Source organism: Pelodiscus sinensis, unplaced genomic scaffold (genome assembly GCF_049634645.1).
Source record: "Pelodiscus sinensis isolate JC-2024 unplaced genomic scaffold, ASM4963464v1 ctg84, whole genome shotgun sequence".
Classification (NCBI taxonomy): Eukaryota; Metazoa; Chordata; order Testudines; family Trionychidae; genus Pelodiscus; species Pelodiscus sinensis.
In genome coordinates this window covers 517,925-535,752 of record NW_027465889.1, presented here as the reverse complement: position 1 = coordinate 535,752, position 17,828 = coordinate 517,925, and the positions used below count along the sequence as shown (strand labels likewise).

The following is a 17,828-nucleotide window of genomic DNA, read 5'->3' as shown; positions in this document are numbered from 1 at the left end:
CCACACACACACACACAGCGCCCCCGCTGGGACGAGACGGGCGGGAGGAGCCGGGGAGACCCCCCCCCCGGGACGGGACGGGACGGGTGGGAGGAGCCGGGAGACCCCCACACACACACACACACACACAGGGCCCCCGCTGGGACGGGACGGGCGGGAGGAGCCGGGAGACCCCCCCCACACACACACACACAGCGCCCCCCGCTGGGACGGGACGGGCGGGAGGAGCCGGGAGACCCCCCCCCCCACACACACACAGTGCCCCCGCTGGGACGGGACGGGCGGGAGGAGCCGGGAGACCCCCCCCCCCGGGACGGGACGGGTGGGAGGAGCCGGGAGACCCCCCCCCACACACACACAGGGCCCCCGCTGGGACGGGACGAGTGGGAGGAGCCGGGAGACCCCCCCCGCCGCACACACACACACACAGTGCCCCCGTTGGGATGGGACGGGCGGGAGGAGCCGGGAGACCCCCCCCCCGGGACGGGACGGGTGGGAGGAGCCGGGAGACCCCCCGCCTGGGACGGGACGGGTGGGAGGAGCTGGGAGACCCCCCCCCCTGGGACGGGACGGGACGGGTGGGAGGAGCCGGGAGACCCCCCCCCGCCACACACACACACACACAGGGCCCCCGCTGGGATGGGACGAGTGGGAGGAGCCGGGAGACCCCCCCCGCCACACACACACACACACAGTGCCCCCATTGGGATGGGACGGGCGGGAGGAGCCGGGAGACACCCCCCCCCCCGCCACACACACACACACACAGCGCCACCGCTGGAACAGGACGGGAGGGAGGAGCCGGGAGACCCTCCCCCCACACACACACACACACAGCGCCCCTGCTGGGACGGGACGGGCGGGAGGAGCCGGGAGACCCCCCCCCCCGCCACACACACACAGCGCCCCCGCTGGGATGGGACGGGTTGGAGGAGCCGGGAGACGCCCCCCCCACACACACACACACAGTGTCCCCGCTGGGAGGGGACGGGCGGGAGGAGCCGGGAGACCCCCCCCCCCCCACACGCACACACACACACACACACACACAGTGTCCCCGCTGGGAGGGGACGGGTGGGAGGAGCTGGGAGACCCCCCCCACACACACAGTGCCCCCGCTGGGATGGGATGGGACGGGCGGGAGGAGCCGGGAGACCCCCCCCACACACACACACACAGCGCCCCCGCTGGGAGGGGATGGGCGGGAGGAGCCGGGAGACCCCCCCCCCACACACAGTGCCCCCGCTGGGATGGGATGGGACGGGCGGGAGGAGCCGGGAGACCCCCCACACACACACACACAGCGCCCCCGCTGGGAGGGGACGGGCGGGAGGAGCCGGGAGACCCCCCCCACACACACACACACACAGCGCCCCCGCTGGGAGGGGACGGGCGGGAGGAGCCGGGAGACCCCCCCCCACACACACACACACACACAGCGCCCCCGCTGGGAGGGGACGGGCGGGAGGAGCCGGGAGACCCCCCACACACACACACACACAGGGCCCCCGCTGGGACGGGACGGGCGGGAGGAGCCGGGAGACCCCCCCACACACACACACGCAGCGCCCCCGCTGGGATGGGACGGGAGGGAGGAGCCAGGAGACCCCCCCCCACACACACACAGCGCCCCCGCTGGGAGGGGACGGGCGGGAGGAGCCGGGAGACCCCCCCCACACACACACACACACAGCGCCCCCGCTGGGAGGGGACGGGCGGGAGGAGCCGGGAGACCCCCCCCCCCACACACACACACAGCGCCCCCGCTGGGATGGGACGGGCGGGAGGAGCCGGGAGACCCCCACACACACACACACGCAGCGCCCCCGCTGGGATGGGACGGGAGGGAGGAGCCAGGAGACCCCCCCCACACACACACACAGCGCCCCCGCTGGGAGGGGACGGGCGGGAGGAGCCGGGAGACCCCCCCCCCACACACACACACACAGCGCCCCCACTGGGAGGGGACGGGCGGGAGGAGCCGGGAGACCCCCACACACACACACACACGCAGCGCCCCCACTGGGCTGGGACGGGCGGGAGGAGCCGGGAGACCCCCCCCACACACACACACACACAGCGCCCCCGCTGGGATGGGACCGGCGGGAGGAGCCGTCATTGGCCACGCACCAGGGGTCTCCTTTCTCCTGCTGTGTGGAGTCGGCCCAGCCTGCGGGGGGCGCCAGGCCGCAGCGGGAGCCAGAGGCCCCTGGGGGGGATGGTTGTGGGGAGCAGAGGTGTGAATCTCTCTGTTCCCCTCCAGCCTCCTCACCTGCTGCAGGGATCACCCCCAGCTGGCCAAGCCTGGGGAGACCTTCGTGGCCCTGGTCACCGGCCTCCTGGAGCGGCTGCTGGACTATCGGGCCGTCATGAACGACGAGAACAAAACCTACAGCATGAGCTGCACCGTCAACCTGCTGGTGGGTCCCCGGCGCCCCCCGCCTCTGCCCCCCGCCTCTCCCCGGGCAACCCGCCCCCCCGCCTCTGCCCCCCGCCCCGCCTCTCCTTGGGCAACCCGCCCCCCCGCCTCTGCCCCCCGCCCCGCCTCTCCTTGGGCAACCCGCCCCCCGCCTCTGCCCTCCGCCCCGCCTCTCCCTGGGCAACCCGCCCCCCCGCCTCTGCCCCCCGTCCCGCCTCTCCTTGGGCAACCCGCCCCCCCGCCTCTGCCCCCCGCCCCGCCTCTCCCTGGGCAACCCGCCCCCCCGCCTCTGCCCCCCCCCCGCCTCTCCCTGGGCAACCCGCCCCCCCGCATCTGCCCCCCGCCCCGCCTCTCCTTGGGCAACCCGCCCCCCCCGCCTCTGCCCCCCGCCCCGCCTCTCCTTGGGCAACCCGCCCCCCCGCCTCTGCCCCCCCCCGCCTCTCCTTGGGCAACCCGCCCCCCGCCTCTGCCCCCCGTCCCGCCTCTCCTTGGGCAACCTGCCCCCCCGCCTCTGCCCCCCGCCCCGCCTCTCCTTGGGCAACCTGCCCCCCCGCCTCTGCCCCCCGTCCCGCCTCTCCTTGGGCAACCTGCCCCCCCGCCTCTGCCCCCCGTCCCGCCTCTCCTTGGGCAACCCGCCCCCCCGCCTCGGCCCCCCGCCCCGCCTCTCCCTGGGTGACCCGCCCCCCGCCTCTGCCCCCCGCCCCGCCTCTCCCCGGGCAACCCACCCCCCGTCTCTGCCCCCCGCCCCGCCTCTCCCCGGGCAGCCCGCCCCCCGCCTCTGCCCCCCGCCCCGCCTCTCCTTGGGCAACCCGCCCCCCCGCCTCGGCCCCCCGCCCCGCCTCTCCTTGGGCAACCCGCCCCCCCGCCTCTGCCCCCGCCCCGCCTCTCCCTGGGTGACCCGCCCCCCCGCCTCTGCCCCCCGCCCCGCCTCTCCCTGGGTGACCCGCCCCCCGCCTCTGCCCCCCGCCCCGCCTCTCCCTGGGTGACCCGCCCCCCGCCTCTGCCCCCCGCCCCGCCTCTCCCCGGGCAACCCACCCCCCGTCTCTGCCCCCCGCCCCGCCTCTCCCCGGGCAGCCCGCCCCCCGCCTCTGCCCCCCGCCTCTCCCCGGGCAGCCCGCCCCCCGCCTCTGCCCCCCGCCTCTCCCCGGGCAGCCCGCCCCCCGCCTCTGCCCCCCGCCTCTCCCCGGGCAGCCCGCCCCCCCGCCTCTGCCCCCCGCCCCGCCTCTCCCTGGGTGACCCGCCCCCCGCCTCTGCCCCCCGCCCTGCCTCTCCCTGGGCGACCCACCCCCCTGCCTCTGCCCCCCGCCCCGCCTCTCCTTGGGCAACCCGCCCCCCCGCCTCTGCCCCCCGCCCCGCCTCTCCTTGGGCAACCTGCCCCCCCGCCTCTGCCCCCCGCCCCGCCTCTCCTTGGGCAACCCGCCCCCCCGCCTCTGCCCCCCGTCCCGCCTCTCCTTGGGCAACCTGCCCCCCCGCCTCTGCCCCCCGCCCCGCCTCTCCCCGGGCAACCCGCCCCCCCGCCTCTGCCCCCCGTCCCGCCTCTCCTTGGGCAACCCGCCCCCCGCCTCTGCCCCCCGTCCCGCCTCTCCTTGGGCAACCTGCCCCCCCGCCTCTGCCCCCCGCCCCGCCTCTCCTTGGGCAACCCGCCCCCCGCCTCTGCCCCCCGCCCCGCCTCTCCTTGGGCAACCCGCCCCCCCGCCTCTGCCCCCCGTCCCGCCTCTCCTTGGGCAACCTGCCCCCCCGCCTCTGCCCCCCGCCCCGCCTCTCCCCGGGCAACCCGCCCCCCCGCCTCTGCCCCCCGCCCCGCCTCTCCCTGGGCAACCCGCCCCCCCGCCTCTGCCCTCCGCCCCGCCTCTCCCCGGGCAACCCGCCCCCCGCCTCTGCCCCCCGTCCCGCCTCTCCCTGGGCAACCCGCCCCCCGCCTCTGCCCCCCGCCTCTGCCCCCCGTCCCGCCTCTCCTTGGGCAACCCGCCCCCCGCCTCTGCCCCCCGTCCCGCCTCTCCCCGGGCAACCCGCCCCCCGCCTCTGCCCCCCGTCCCGCCTCTCCTTGGGCAACCCGCCCCCCGCCTCTGCCCCCCGTCCCGCCTCTCCTTGGGCAACCCGCCCCCCCGCCTCTGCCCCCCGTCCCGCCTCTCCCTGGGCAACCCGCCCCCCGCCTCTGCCCCCCGCCCCGCCCCGCCTCTCCCTCGGCAACCCACCCCCCCGCCTCTGCCTGGGCAGCTCCTACCTGCCCCCCCGCCTCTCCCTGGGCAGCTCCCCCCCGCCTCTGCCCCCCGCCCCGCCCTGCCTCTCCGTGGACAGCTCCTGCCCCCAGCCCGGCAGCTCCTGGGCAGCTCCCACCCCCCCCCCATCCCGCCTCTCCCTGGGCAGCTCCCCCCGCCTCTCCCTGGGCAACCCACACCCCCGCCTCTGCCGCCCGCCCCGCCCCGCCTCTCCCTGGGCAACCCACCCCCCCGCCTCTGCCTGGGCAACCCACCCCCCCGCCTCTGCCTGGGCAGCTCCTACCCACCCCCCCGCCTCTCCCTGGGCAACCCACCCCCCCGCCTCTGCCTGGGCAGCTCCTACCCACCCCCCCGCCTCTGCCTGGGCAGCTCCCACCCGCCTCTGCCTGGGCAGCTCCTACCCACCCCCCCGCCTCTGCCTGGGCAGCTCCCACCCGCCTCTGCCTGGGCAGCTCCTACCCGCCCCCCCGCCTCTCCCTGGGCAGCTCCCACCTGCCTCTGCCTGGGCAGCTCCTACCCGCCCCCCCGCCTCTCCCTGGGCAACCCACCCCCCCGCCTCTGCCTGGGCAGCTCCTACCTGCCCCCCCGCCTCTCCCTGGGCAACCCCTCCCCCCCGCCTCTGCCTGGGCAGCTCCTACCTGCCCCCCCGCCTCTCCCTGGACAACTCCTCCCGGACTCTCTGCCTCTGCCTGGGCAGCTCCCCCCCGCCTCTCCCTGGACAACTCCTCCCGGACTCTCTGCCTCTGCCTGGGCAGCTCCCGCCCCCAGCACTGGGCAGCCTCTGCTGTCCACGAGCACTGGGAGCTGCCCTGGCATAGGGGGTAGCAGAGATATTTCCGTGGGGCAGTGGCTGCAGCAGGAGATGCTGGGAGCCCTGCCCCCCCCCACTCCATGGCTCCATGAATAGGGGACCCCCTGCTCCAATCTGGCCAAGGGGGAGTTGAACCAGGGCAGCCACAGCGAGGGTGCGAGCCATGACTGCCGGGTTCAGGAAGATAGGCAGGACTGGGACCCCACCCCTCTGGTCGGCATCTCCCATTGGCTGTCAGAGGCTCCTATGGGACCAACTCTCAGCGGCCAGGCCCTCTCCGCCCCATTGTGTGGGGAGCTGGGAGCCCAGGTCAGGGCGGTGGTTCCCATGGGGTCTCAGGTGTCCACATGCAGGCAGCAGCGTCCCTCTGCAGACCTAGCCCAGAGCTCTTGGGCACCTCCTGCATCTCCCTTTCCTCCCGCAGAACTTCTACAAGGAGATCGACCGCCGGGCCATGTACATCAGGTGAGATCACGTCCATTGGAGCCAGGTCCTGAGGGCCATTTGATCCATGGCCCCGGGTCCGTGAGAGCCGTGCGCCCTCGGTCCGTGAGAGCCGTGCGCCCTCGGTCCGTGAGAGCCGTGCGCCCTCGGTCCGTGAGAGCCGTGCGCCCTCGGTCCGTGAGAGCCGTGCGCCCTCGGTCCGTGAGAGCCGTGTGACATCGGTACGTGAGAGCCGTGCGCCCTCGGTCCGTGAGAGCCGTGTGCCCTCGGTACGTGAGAGCCGTGTGCCCTCAGTCCGTGAGAGCCGTGTGCCCTCGGTCCGTGAGAGCCGTGTGACATCGGTCCGTGAGAGCCGTGTGACATCGGTCCGTGAGAGCCGTGCGCCCTCGGTCCGTGAGAGCCGTGTGCCCTCAGTCCGTGAGAGCCGTGTGCCCTCGGTCCGTGAGAGCCGTGCGCCCTCGGTCCGTGAGAGCCGTGTGCCCTCGGTCCGTGAGAGCCGTGTGACATCGGTACGTGAGAGCCGTGCGCCCTCGGTCCGTGAGAGCCGTGCGCCCTCGGTCCGTGAGAGCCGTGGGCCCTCGGTCCGTGAGAGCCGTGTGCCCTCAGTCCGTGAGAGCCGTGTGACATCGGTACGTGAGAGCCGTGCGCCCTCGGTCCGTGAGAGCCGTGCGCCCCAGGCTCCGTGAGAGCCGTGCGCCCTCGGTCCGTGAGAGCCGTGCGCCCTCGGTCCGTGAGAGCAGTGCGCCCTCGGTCCGTGAGAGCCGTGTGCCCTCGGTCCGTGAGAGCCGTGCGCCCTCGGTCCGTGAGAGCCGTGTGCCCTTGGTCCGTGAGAACCGTGTGCCCTCGGTCCGTGAGAGCCGTGCGCCCTCGGTCCGTGAGAGCCGTGCGCCCCAGGCTCCGTGAGAGCCGTGTGCCCTCGGTCCGTGAGAGCCGTGCCCCCTCGGTCCGTGAGAGACGTGCGCCCTCGGTCCGTGAGAGCCGTGTGACATCGGTACGTGAGAGCAGTACGCCCTCGGTACTTGAGAGCCGTGTGCCCTCAGTCCATGAGAGCCGTGTGCCCTCAGTCCGTGAGAGCCGTGTGTCCTCGGTCCAGGAGAGCCATGCGCCCCAGGCTCCGTGAGAGTCGTGCGCCCTCGGTCCGTGAGAGCCGTGCGCCCTCGGTCCGTGAGAGCCGTGCGCCCTCGGTCCGTGAGAGCCATGTCACATCGGTACGTGAGAGCAGTGCGCCCTCGGTCCGTGAGAGCCCTGCGCCCTCGGTCCGTGAGAGCCGTGCGCCCTCGGTCCGTGAGAGCCATGTCACATCGGTACGTGAGAGCAGTGCGCCCTCGGTCCGTGAGAGCAGTGCGCCCCCGGTACGTGAGAGCCGAGCGCCCTCGGTCCGTGAGAGCCGTGTGACATCGGTACGTGAGAGCAGTGCGCCCTCGATACGTGAGAGCCGTGTGCCCTCAGTCCGTGAGAGCCGTGTGACATCGGTACGTGAGAGCCGTGTGCCCTCAGTCCGTGAGAGCCGTGTGACATCGGTACGTGAGAGCAGTGCGCCCTCGGTACGTGAGAGCCGTGTGCCCTCAGTCCGTGAGAGCCGTGTGCCCTCGGTCCGTGAGAGCCGTGTGTCCTCGGTCCGGGAGAGCCGTGCACCCCAGGCTCCGTGAGGGTCGTGCGCCCTCGGTCCGTGAGAGCCGTGCGCCCTCGGTCCATGAGAGCAGTGCGCCCTCGGTACGTGAGAGCCGTGCCCCCTCGGTCCGTGAGAGACGTGCGCCCTCGGTCCGTGAGAGCCGTGTGACGTAGTGGGGGTACCTGGCTGGTTTCTATGCTGCTGGCTCTGGGGGAACCCCCACTGGCTGCCGTGGGTACCACGACCCAGCAAAACAGGATGAGTCACTATGCAAACCAGTGGCCAGACACCCCCCATGGAGAGGAACAAAGGAAGGTGGAATGCTGCCTTGGCTGGGGGGCAGGGCTGGAAGTTAGGGAGTTGGTTGCTGGCTGTCGGAGGGCATGGAGGAGAGCCTAGGAGAAGGGGCTGGAGTTTAGGGGCCCAGTCTCCCCCATCTCAAGGGGGCCTGAGGCATCCTAGCCCAGTTCCTGTGACCAGATTACATCTGTGCTGCGCTGTGCTGGAGGAGCAATAAACCACCCTCAATTCCACTGGCTGGTGCAGTCTGTTTGTGCCATTTTGGGGTGCAGGAGACGGGGAACCCCCAACGCGCCGTCACACTGGTGTCAGAAGTGGGATCCACTGCACCCCGTGGATGGAGCTTCCAGCGGCAAGCGACAAGGCGCAGTAGAAGCAAGAGCCCTGGAGCCAGGCGTGCTGGAGACAGAGCGAAGCGGTTCCTGGGAATTGTGGGGCGCTGCAGCACTAGACTGGTGAGTCTGCACCGAGGGGCCCAGCGGGCAGATGGCCTACGCCCGACTCTTGAAGGCAGAGCTGGTGGGGCTGTGCAGAGAGAGGGGCTTGCCTGTGCAGAAAGCAACCAAGGCCCAGCTGATTACCCAGCTGGAAGATAATGACCAGCCACAGGGCCAGGATCTTGTCCCCAGGGGAAGCAGCCAGACCCCCCCCTGAGAGTGTGTCAGGCTCAGAGAGGGGGAGGAGCGCTGGAACCCACCGGAGAGATGAGACAGCGTCTCCCGGGAGGCCTGCAAGCCGTAGCCCATCTAGGGCAGGGGCCAGCCCAGCGGAGCTGCGGCGGCTGGAGATCCAGCTGCGGATCAGGGAATTGGAAGTAGAGGACCGAGAGAAGGAGCGCCAGGATCGAGAGAGGCAGCGACAGCATGAGCTGGCCATGGCAGAGCGGAGAACCGGCGGGGCACCGGCTGCGCCAAGTGCGGATGGGCCCCAGGGTCCCAGGACTGCCAGACGCTTGGAGAGGCTCGTGGTGGCCCAACTGAAGGACATGGGTGACATAGACGGGTTCCTCAGCGCCTTTGAGAGGGCCTGTGGGCTGCAACGGGTCCCCCCAGCTGACTGGCTGCAGGAGCTCATCCCCGCACTGAACCAGGAGGCGGCCGGAGTGCTCAGTCAGCTGGAGGACCTACAGCCAGGGGATTACAACCGAGTCAAGGAGGCCCTGCTGCACAAGTTCGGGCTGACCCCCGAGATATACAGGAAGAAGTTCCGGGGGGTACAGAAAGGGCCACGGGAGACCTATGTGGACCTGGCCTCCCGCCTGGCGCAATACTGCCGCAAGTGGGTGTCTGGAGTTGGAGCCCAGACCGCAGAGGAGCTGCTCAAGCTGGTCATGATGGAGCAGTTCTATGAAGCGTGCCCACCCAAACTGAGGCTGTGGCTCAAGGACCGGAGACCAGAGAACCCCCAGGAGGCTGGGAGACTGGCGGACGAGTTCACGGAGAGCCGGTCCGGGTGTGAACGGGAGTCCCGGAGAGAAAGGGAACCGCGCAGAGACCGGATCTCGGCTGAGCGACGGAGGGAGTCAACTACGGGGCGAGACCAAGGAACAGGTCGTCTGCGCCCCAGAGAACCAGCCAGGGCCTGGACAGAGACAGCCCAAAGCCTAACTTGCCATCGCTGTGGGCAAAAAGGCCACAAGAGGGCTCAGTGCACCAGGTCCCAGGACCGGGGACTGTCCAGGGTTAACTGGCTGGGGCGGGAGGAAGGGCAGGCTGCCCCAGAGGCAGGGGCTGGCAGGCAAACCTCAGCTCAGAGAGAGGGGAAGGATGCTCAGTGCACCTCCCCTGGGAGGTCTGATTCTCAGGAGGCGGATTTCTCCGTGTACCGGGTGGGGGCAGGACGGCCCCTGCGGAGCGAGTGCCTCATACCCCTGGAGGTGGATGGTAGGAAGGTGACGGGCTTCTGGGACACGGGGGCGGAGGTGACTCTGGCCCGATCTGACATAGTGGCCCAGGAGCGGATACTACCCCACGCGCAGCTGACCCTGAAGGGCATAGACGGGTCCCCGTTTAAGGTGCCTGTAGCCAGGGTGCATCTGAAATGGGGGGCGAAGGAAGGCCTCAAGGAAGTGGGGGTGCACCCGCACTTGCCCACCGAGGTGCTGATGGGGAATGACCTAGAGGAGTGGCCCCATGAATCCCAGCGGGCTCTAGTCACTACCCGGAGCCAGAGCCAGCGGGGGGCTGACAACGTGGGTCCAGGGAAGGACTCCTGGCAGCATCCTCAGGGTCCCATCCCAGTGGACACGGGGTCCAGCCAGGCTGGGACTCCGGACCTAGGCAGAGGTGGGGGACAGGTCCCGATCCCTGCCTCAGCAGCTGAATTCCAGGCTGAGGTGCAGGCAGACCCCTCCTTGCAGAGGCTGAGGGACCAGGCTGGCCTCCGTGCAGCTTGGCCCCGGGGGAGAGGTGGCCAGGAGAGATTCCTGCGGGAGCGTGGACTCCTGTTCCGTGAATGGCTTCCCCCCAGGAAGGTGAGGGCATGGGGTGTCCAGCGGCAGCTGGTCGTCCCCCGAAAGTATCGCCTCAAGCTGCTGTATTTGGCCCACGATTCCCCCGTTGGGGGCCACCGGGGGATCCGGAGCACCCGGCTGAAGCTGCTCCAGCACTTCTATTGGCCGGGAATCTTTACAGCCGTGCAGCGGTACTGCCGGTCCTGTGACTCCTGCCAGAGGGGCAGGAAGGCCCAAGACAGGAGGAAAGCGGCTTGGGGGTCCCTACCCCAGATAGAGGAGCCTCTGGGCTCGCTGAGAGAGTTATGGGAGGGGAAGTCCTCCCTGGATGGAGCATCGGGGGTGGAAGCCGCCCTAGCTGTCCAGAGAAGGCTCGCTGGGCTCATGGCCCCGGCCCGAGAGACCCTGGCCAGAGATCAAGGCCAGCGGAAGGGTGGGTGTGACCCCCGAGGACAGGCCTGTGCCAGTCGCCCTGGAGCGGGGCGGCGAGTGGACAGAGGGAAGCCAATTCATGTGGGGCCTCGCCACGGCCGGCCCGAGTCAAGGGGAGCACCCATGTCCCCAGGGCGGGTTCCCACGCAGAGGACCCGAACTTCCCCAGGTCACGAGCGGAGTGACCCTGCTCAGTTCGCTCTCGGAGGGGGGAGAACTGTGACGTAGTGGGGGTACCTGGCTGGTTTCTATGCTGCTGGCTCTGGGGGAACCCCCACTGGCTGCCGTGGGTACCACAACCCAGCAAAACAGGATGAGTCACTATGCAAACCAGTGGCCAGACACCCCCCATGGAGAGGAACAAAGGAAGGTGGAATGCTGCCTTGGCTGGGGGGCAGGGCTGGAAGTTAGGGAGTTGGTTGCTGGCTGTCGGAGGGCATGGAGGAGAGCCTAGGAGAAGGGGCTGGAGTTTAGGGGCCCAGTCTCCCCCATCTCAAGGGGGCCTGAGGCATCCTAGACCAGTTCCTGTGACCAGATTACATCTGTGCTGCGCTGTGCTGGAGGAGCAATAAACCACCCTCAATTCCACTGGCTGGTGCAGTCTGTTTGTGCCATTTTGGGGTGCAGGAGACGGGGAACCCCCAACGCGCCGTCACACCTTACCCACAAATCACGCTGGGCCAATCCTTTAGAATCTATATCTAAAGGTTTATTATTACAGGAAAGAAAAGCATGAGAGTAAGGTTATTAAAGTACAGTACGTTACATGCACCGAGTCTCCCAGTTCTCAATGCAGGCTCTAGCAGAGATGTTACAGCTGCTGGTTTAAAAGTTCTTATTGCACATCCTACGATCAGGATGGGTTCACAGGTCTTCCGGGCTCTTCAATCCCTGCAGTGCTGCCTCTGGGATGAAGTGCTGAGCTGAGAACAAAATGGCATCGACCACATGGCCTCTTTTATCCCCTTCCTGGCCTCTTCTTGTATGCAGCAAGTCACCTGGTCAGAGGCCAATCTCTATGTTCCCTGCTGGCTGCCCTCAGGTGACAAATCCCATTCTTTGGGTGTGTCCATAGCCTATTGAGAGCCATTGTTCCACAGGGCTTTGCTACTCAGCCTGTCCATAGCCATGCTTAACCACATTCACAGAAATATTCAGCTTCCACACAGATTACAGATTCCTACCTACACACATAGACATTCTACACTCACATAAATAGCGTACATAAGATCAACAAACAATAATCTCCCATTCAGTACCCCACATGGCTCCCCCCATACCAATTTCTGGGGCCAACACCCCCACCTAGGGGTGCAGCAGCGATCTGGCTGCTTCCCTCCACTTCAGCAACGTGACACCCACTTGCGGCCGTATTGCGACAGGCAGGAGGCCAGATCCACATAAGTCTCCCGTGGCCCTTTCTTTACCCCCCGGAACTTCTTCCTGTACATCTCGGGGGTCAGCCCGAACTTGTGCAGCAGGGCCTCCTTGACTCGGTTGTAATCCCCTGGCTGTAGGTCCTCCAGCTGACTGAGCACTCCGGCCGCCTCCTGGTTCAGTGCGGGGACGAGCTCCTGCAGCCAGTCAGCTGGGGGGACCCATTGCAGTCCACAGGCCCTCTCAAAGGAGCTGAGGAACCCGTCTATGTCGCCTATGTCCTTCAATTGGGCCACCACGAGCCTCTCCAAGCGTCTGGCAGTCCTGGGACCTTGGGGCCCATCCGCACTTGGCACAGCCGGTGCCCCGCCGGTTCTCCGCTCTGCCATGGCCAACTCATGTTGTCGCTGCCTCTCTCGATCCTCGCGCTCCTTCTCTCGATCTTGGCGCTCCCTCTCTCGATCTTGGCGCTCCTTCTCTCGGTCCTGGCGCTCCTTCTCTCAGTCCTCTACTTCCAATTCCTTGATCCGCAGCTGGATCTCCAGCCGCTGCTGCTCCGCTGGGCTGGCCCCTGCCCTAGATGGGCTTCGGCTTGCAGGCCTCCCGGGGGTAGCAGTCTCATCTCTCCGGTGGGTTCCAGCGCTCCCCCCCTCTCTGAGCCTGACACACTCTCAGGGGGGGTCTGGCTGCCTCCCCTGGGGACAAGATCCTGGCCCTGTGGCTGGTCATTCTCTTCCAGCTGGGTAATCAGCTGGGCCATGGCTGCTTTCCGCACAGGCAAGCCCCTCTCTCTGCACAGCCCCACCAGCTCTGCTTTCAAGAGTTGGGCGTAGGCCATCTGCCCGCTGGGCCTCTCGGTGCAGACTCACCAGTCTAGTGCTGCAGCGCCCCACGATTCCCCGGAACCACTTCGCTCTGTCCCCAGCACACCTGGCTCCAGGGCTCTTGCTTCTACAGCGCCTTGTCGCTCACCGCTGGAAGCTCCATCCACGGGGTGCAGTGCATCCCGCTCCTGACACCAGTGTGACGGCGCGTTGGGGGTCCCCCGTCTCCTGCACCCCGAAATGGCACAAACAGACTGCACCAGCCGGTGGAATAGAGGAAGTTTATTGCCTCTCCAGGATACAGCACAGCACAGATGGAATCTGGTCACAGAGCTGGGCTAGGATGCCTCAGGCCCCCTTGAGATGGGGGAGACTGGGCCCCTAAACTCCAGCCCCTTTCCCTAGGCTGTCTCCTCCATGCTCTCAGACAGCCAGCAACTCACTCACTCACCTCCAGCCCTGCCCCCCAGCCAGGGCAGCATTCCACCTTCCTTTGTTCCTCTCCATGGGGGGTGTCTGGCCACACTGGTTTGCATAGTGACTCATCCTGTTTTGCTGGGTCGTGGTCCCCACGGCAGCCAGTGGGGGTTCCCCCAGAGCCAGCAGCATAGAAACCAGCCAGGTACCCCCACTACGTCACAGCAGGGCGGCGAGCTGCAGCCACAGCCGGATGGGCCTCTCAGCCAGCAAGTGGAACCGAAGGGCTCTTGGCTCCCAGGGACACAGCGTAGTGCAGACTGGTTGTCACTGGAGCCCAGCCTGGGGAGGGGCCCCTGCTGCTGGCGCTGTCCTGCCCTCTCCTGGGACTGTCTGAGGCGGCAGCTACGGCTCATGCACGGCTGGTGCCAGCCACGCGGGCAGCACTGTGCTGCGAGGGGGCGGTTGCTGCCCAGGTCCTGGCACCGCGCTCTCAAGGGGGAGCCAGGCCCCAGAACGAGCCACCCCCCAGGCGTTCCCGGAGCCCAGGCCTGCCCCGCTGGGGGAGACGCTGGCGAGAGGTGGCTCCAGCTTCTCCAGGAGCCCTGTGGGCCCAGCAATGGGCAGCCCCGCTGGCCCTTCCCCCTCTGGGTGGCACCTGGGCGCAGTGACGACTGGGAGAAGCTTCTTTGCTTCTGCGGCCTCAGGGCGAGCTGGGGCTGCTGGGATTTCCCCCGGCCCTGGCCCTAGCATCGGCCACATGGCAGAGGGGGCAGGCCTGGGCCCATGTCAGCCAGGCGCCCTTGTGAGCCAGCATGGGCCCCGCCCCCCGAGAGCACTGACCCCAGGTACCCTCCTTCCCAGGTACCTCTACAAGCTCAAGGACCTGCATGTCAGCTACGAAAACTACACGGAGGCAGCCTACACGCTGCTGCTGCACGCCCGGCTCCTCAAGGTAGGGGGGGCACCCACTGCTGCTGAACGCCCGGCTCCTCAAGGTAGGGGGGGGGCACCCACTGCTGCTGAACGCCCGGCTCCTCAAGGTAGGGGGGGCACCCACTGCTGCTGAACACCCGGCTCCTCAAGGTAGGGGGGGGGCACCCACTGCTGCTGAACGCCCGGCTCCTCAAGGTAGGGGGGCACCCACTGCTGCTGCACGCCCGGCTCCTCAAGGTAGGGGGGCACCCACTGCTGCTGAACGCCCGGCTCCTCAAGGTAGGGGGGGCACCCACTGCTGCTGAACACCCGGCTCCTCAAGGTAGGGGGGGGGGCACCCACTGCTGCTGAACGCCCGGCTCCTCAAGGTAGGGGGGGGGCACCCACTGCTGCTCAACGCCCGGCTCCTCAAGGTAGGGGGGGGGGCACCCACTGCTGCTGAACGCCCGGCTCCTCAAGGTAGGGGGGGCACCCACTGCTGCTGAACACCCGGCTCCTCAAGGTAGAGGGGGCACCCACTGCTGCTGAACACCCGACTCCTCAAGGTAGGGGGGGGCACCCACTGCTGCTGAACACCCGGCTCCTCAAGGTAGGGGGGGGCACCCACTGCTACTGAACACCCGGCTCCTCAAGGTAGGGGGGGGCACCCACTGCTGCTGAACACCCGGCTCCTCAAGGTAGGGGGGGGGCACCAACTGCTGCTGAACACCCGGCTCCTCAAGGTAGGGGGGGGGCACCCACTGCTGCTGAACGCCCGGCTCCTCAAGGTAGGGGGGCACCCACTGCTGCTGAACACCCGGCTCCTCAAGGTAGGGGGGGGGGCACCCACTGCTGCTGAACGCCCGGCTCCTCAAGGTAGGGGGGGGCACCCACTGCTGCTGAACGCCCGGCTCCTCAAGGTAGGGGGGGCACCCACTGCTGCTGAACGCCCGGCTCCTCAAGGTAGGGGGGGGGCACCCACTGCTGCTGAACGCCCGGCTCCTCAAGGTAGGGGGGGGGGCACCCACTGCTGCTGAACGCCCGGCTCCTCAAGGTAGGGGGGGCACCCACTGCTGCTGAACGCCCGGCTCCTCAAGGTAGGGGGGCACCCACTGCTGCTGAACACCCGGCTCCTCAAGGTAGGGGGGCACCCACTGCTGCTGAACACCCGGCTCCTCAAGGTAGGGGGGAGCACCCACTGCTGCTGAACGCCCGGCTCCTCAAGGTAGGGGGGCACCCACTGCTGCTGAACGCCCGGCTCCTCAAGGTAGGGGGGGGCACCCACTGCTGCTGAACGCCCGGCTCCTCAAGGTAGGGGGGGCACCCACTGCTGCTGAACACCCGGCTCCTCAAGGTAGGGGGGCACCCACTGCTACTGAACGCCCGGCTCCTCAAGGTAGGGGGGGGCACCCACTGCTGCTGAACGCCCGGCTCCTCAAGGTAGGGGGGCACCCACTGCTGCTGAACACCCGGCTCCTCAAGGTAGGGGGGCACCCACTGCTACTGAACGCCCGGCTCCTCAAGGTAGGGGGGGCACCCACTGCTGCTGAACGCCCGGCTCCTCAAGGTAGGGGGGCACCCACTGCTGCTGAACACCCGACTCCTCAACGTAGGGGGGCACCCACTGCTGCTGAACGCCCGGCTCCTCAAGGTAGGGGGGGGGGCACCCACTGCTGCTGAACGCCCGGCTCCTCAAGGTAGGGGGGGGGCACCCACTGCTGCTGAACACCCGGCTCCTCAAGGTAGGGGGGGCACCCACTGCTGCTGAACACCCGGCTCCTCAAGGTAGGGGGGGGCACCCACTGCTGCTGAACACCCGGCTCCTCAAGGTAGGGGGGGCACCCACTGCTGCTGAACGCCCGGCTCCTCAAGGTAGGGGGGCACCCACTGCTGCTGAACGCCCGGCTCCTCAAGGTGGGGGGGGGCACCCACTGCTGCTGAACGCCCGGCTCCTCAAGGTAGGGGGGCACCCACTGCTGCTGAACGCCCGGCTCCTCAAGGTGGGGGGGGCACCCACTGCTGCTGAACGCCCGGCTCCTCAAGGTAGGGGGGGGGCACCCACTGCTGCTGAACGCCCGGCTCCTCAAGGTAGGGGGGGGGCACCCACTGCTGCTGAACGCCCGGCTCCTCAACGTAGGGGGGCACCCACTGCTGCTGAACACCCGGCTCCTCAAGGTAGGGGGGGCACCCACTGCTGCTGAACGCCCGGCTCCTCAAGGTAGGGGGGCACCAGCTGCTGCTGAACACCCGGCTCCTCAAGGTAGGGGGGGGCACCCACTGCTGCTGCACGCCCGGCTCCTCAAGGTAGGGGGGGGGCACCCACTGCTACTGAACGCCCGGCTCCTCAAGGTAGGGGGGCACCCACTGCTGCTGAACGCCCGGCTCCTCAAGGTAGGGGGGGGGCACCCACTGCTGCTGCACGCCCGGCTCCTCAAGGTAGGGGGGGGGCACCCACTGCTGCTGAACGCCCGGCTCCTCAAGGTAGGGGGGGGGGCACCCACTGCTGCTGAACACCCGGCTCCTCAAGGTGGGGGGGGGGCACCCACTGCTACTGAACGCCCGGCTCCTCAAGGTAGGGGGGGGCACCCACTGCTACTGAACACCCGGCTCCTCAAGGTAGGGGGGGGGCACCCACTGCTGCTGAACACCCGGCTCCTCAAGGTAGGGGGGGGCACCCACTGCTGCTGAACGCCCGGCTCCTCAAGGTGGGGGGGGGCACCCACTGCTGCTGAACACCCGGCTCCTCAAGGTAGGGGGGGGGCACCCACTGCTGCTGAACACCCGGCTCCTCAAGGTAGGGGGGGGCACCCACTGCTGCTGAACGCCCGGCTCCTCAAGGTGGGGGGGGGCACCCACTGCTGCTGAACACCCGGCTCCTCAAGGTAGGGGGGCACCCACTGCTGCTGAACACCCGGCTCCTCAAGGTAGGGGGGCACCCACTGCTACTGAACGCCCGGCTCCTCAAGGTAGGGGGGGCACCCACTGCTGCTGAACGCCCGGCTCCTCAAGGTAGGGGGGCACCCACTGCTGCTGAACACCCGACTCCTCAACGTAGGGGGGCACCCACTGCTGCTGAACGCCCGGCTCCTCAAGGTAGGGGGGGGGGCACCCACTGCTGCTGAACGCCCGGCTCCTCAAGGTAGGGGGGGGGCACCCACTGCTGCTGAACACCCGGCTCCTCAAGGTAGGGGGGGCACCCACTGCTGCTGAACACCCGGCTCCTCAAGGTAGGGGGGGGCACCCACTGCTGCTGAACACCCGGCTCCTCAAGGTAGGGGGGGCACCCACTGCTGCTGAACGCCCGGCTCCTCAAGGTAGGGGGGCACCCACTGCTGCTGAACGCCCGGCTCCTCAAGGTGGGGGGGGGCACCCACTGCTGCTGAACGCCCGGCTCCTCAAGGTAGGGGGGCACCCACTGCTGCTGAACGCCCGGCTCCTCAAGGTGGGGGGGGCACCCACTGCTGCTGAACGCCCGGCTCCTCAAGGTAGGGGGGGGGCACCCACTGCTGCTGAACGCCCGGCTCCTCAAGGTAGGGGGGGGGCACCCACTGCTGCTGAACGCCCGGCTCCTCAACGTAGGGGGGCACCCACTGCTGCTGAACACCC

General features: G+C 69.1%; 1 protein-coding gene across 4 annotated transcripts in view; it reads left to right on the top strand.

Moving 5' to 3' along the window:
• Positions 1-2,102: 2,102 nt before the first annotated feature.
• LOC112544149 (dedicator of cytokinesis protein 2-like) overlaps positions 2,103-17,828 on the top strand; it is a 77,504-nt gene continuing 61,778 nt past the window's right edge. The window contains exons 1-3 of one of the 4 annotated variants that reach the window (XM_075916055.1): positions 2,103-2,420; positions 5,874-5,914; positions 14,172-14,262. In XM_075916055.1, the coding sequence (XP_075772170.1) occupies positions 2,370-2,420; positions 5,874-5,914; positions 14,172-14,262 (183 nt within the window). In that variant the 5' untranslated portion in view covers positions 2,103-2,369. The remainder of the gene's footprint in view (positions 2,421-5,873; positions 5,915-14,171; positions 14,263-17,828) is intronic. The other 3 variants (XM_075916056.1, XM_075916054.1, XM_075916057.1) reach the window with 3 other exon arrangements.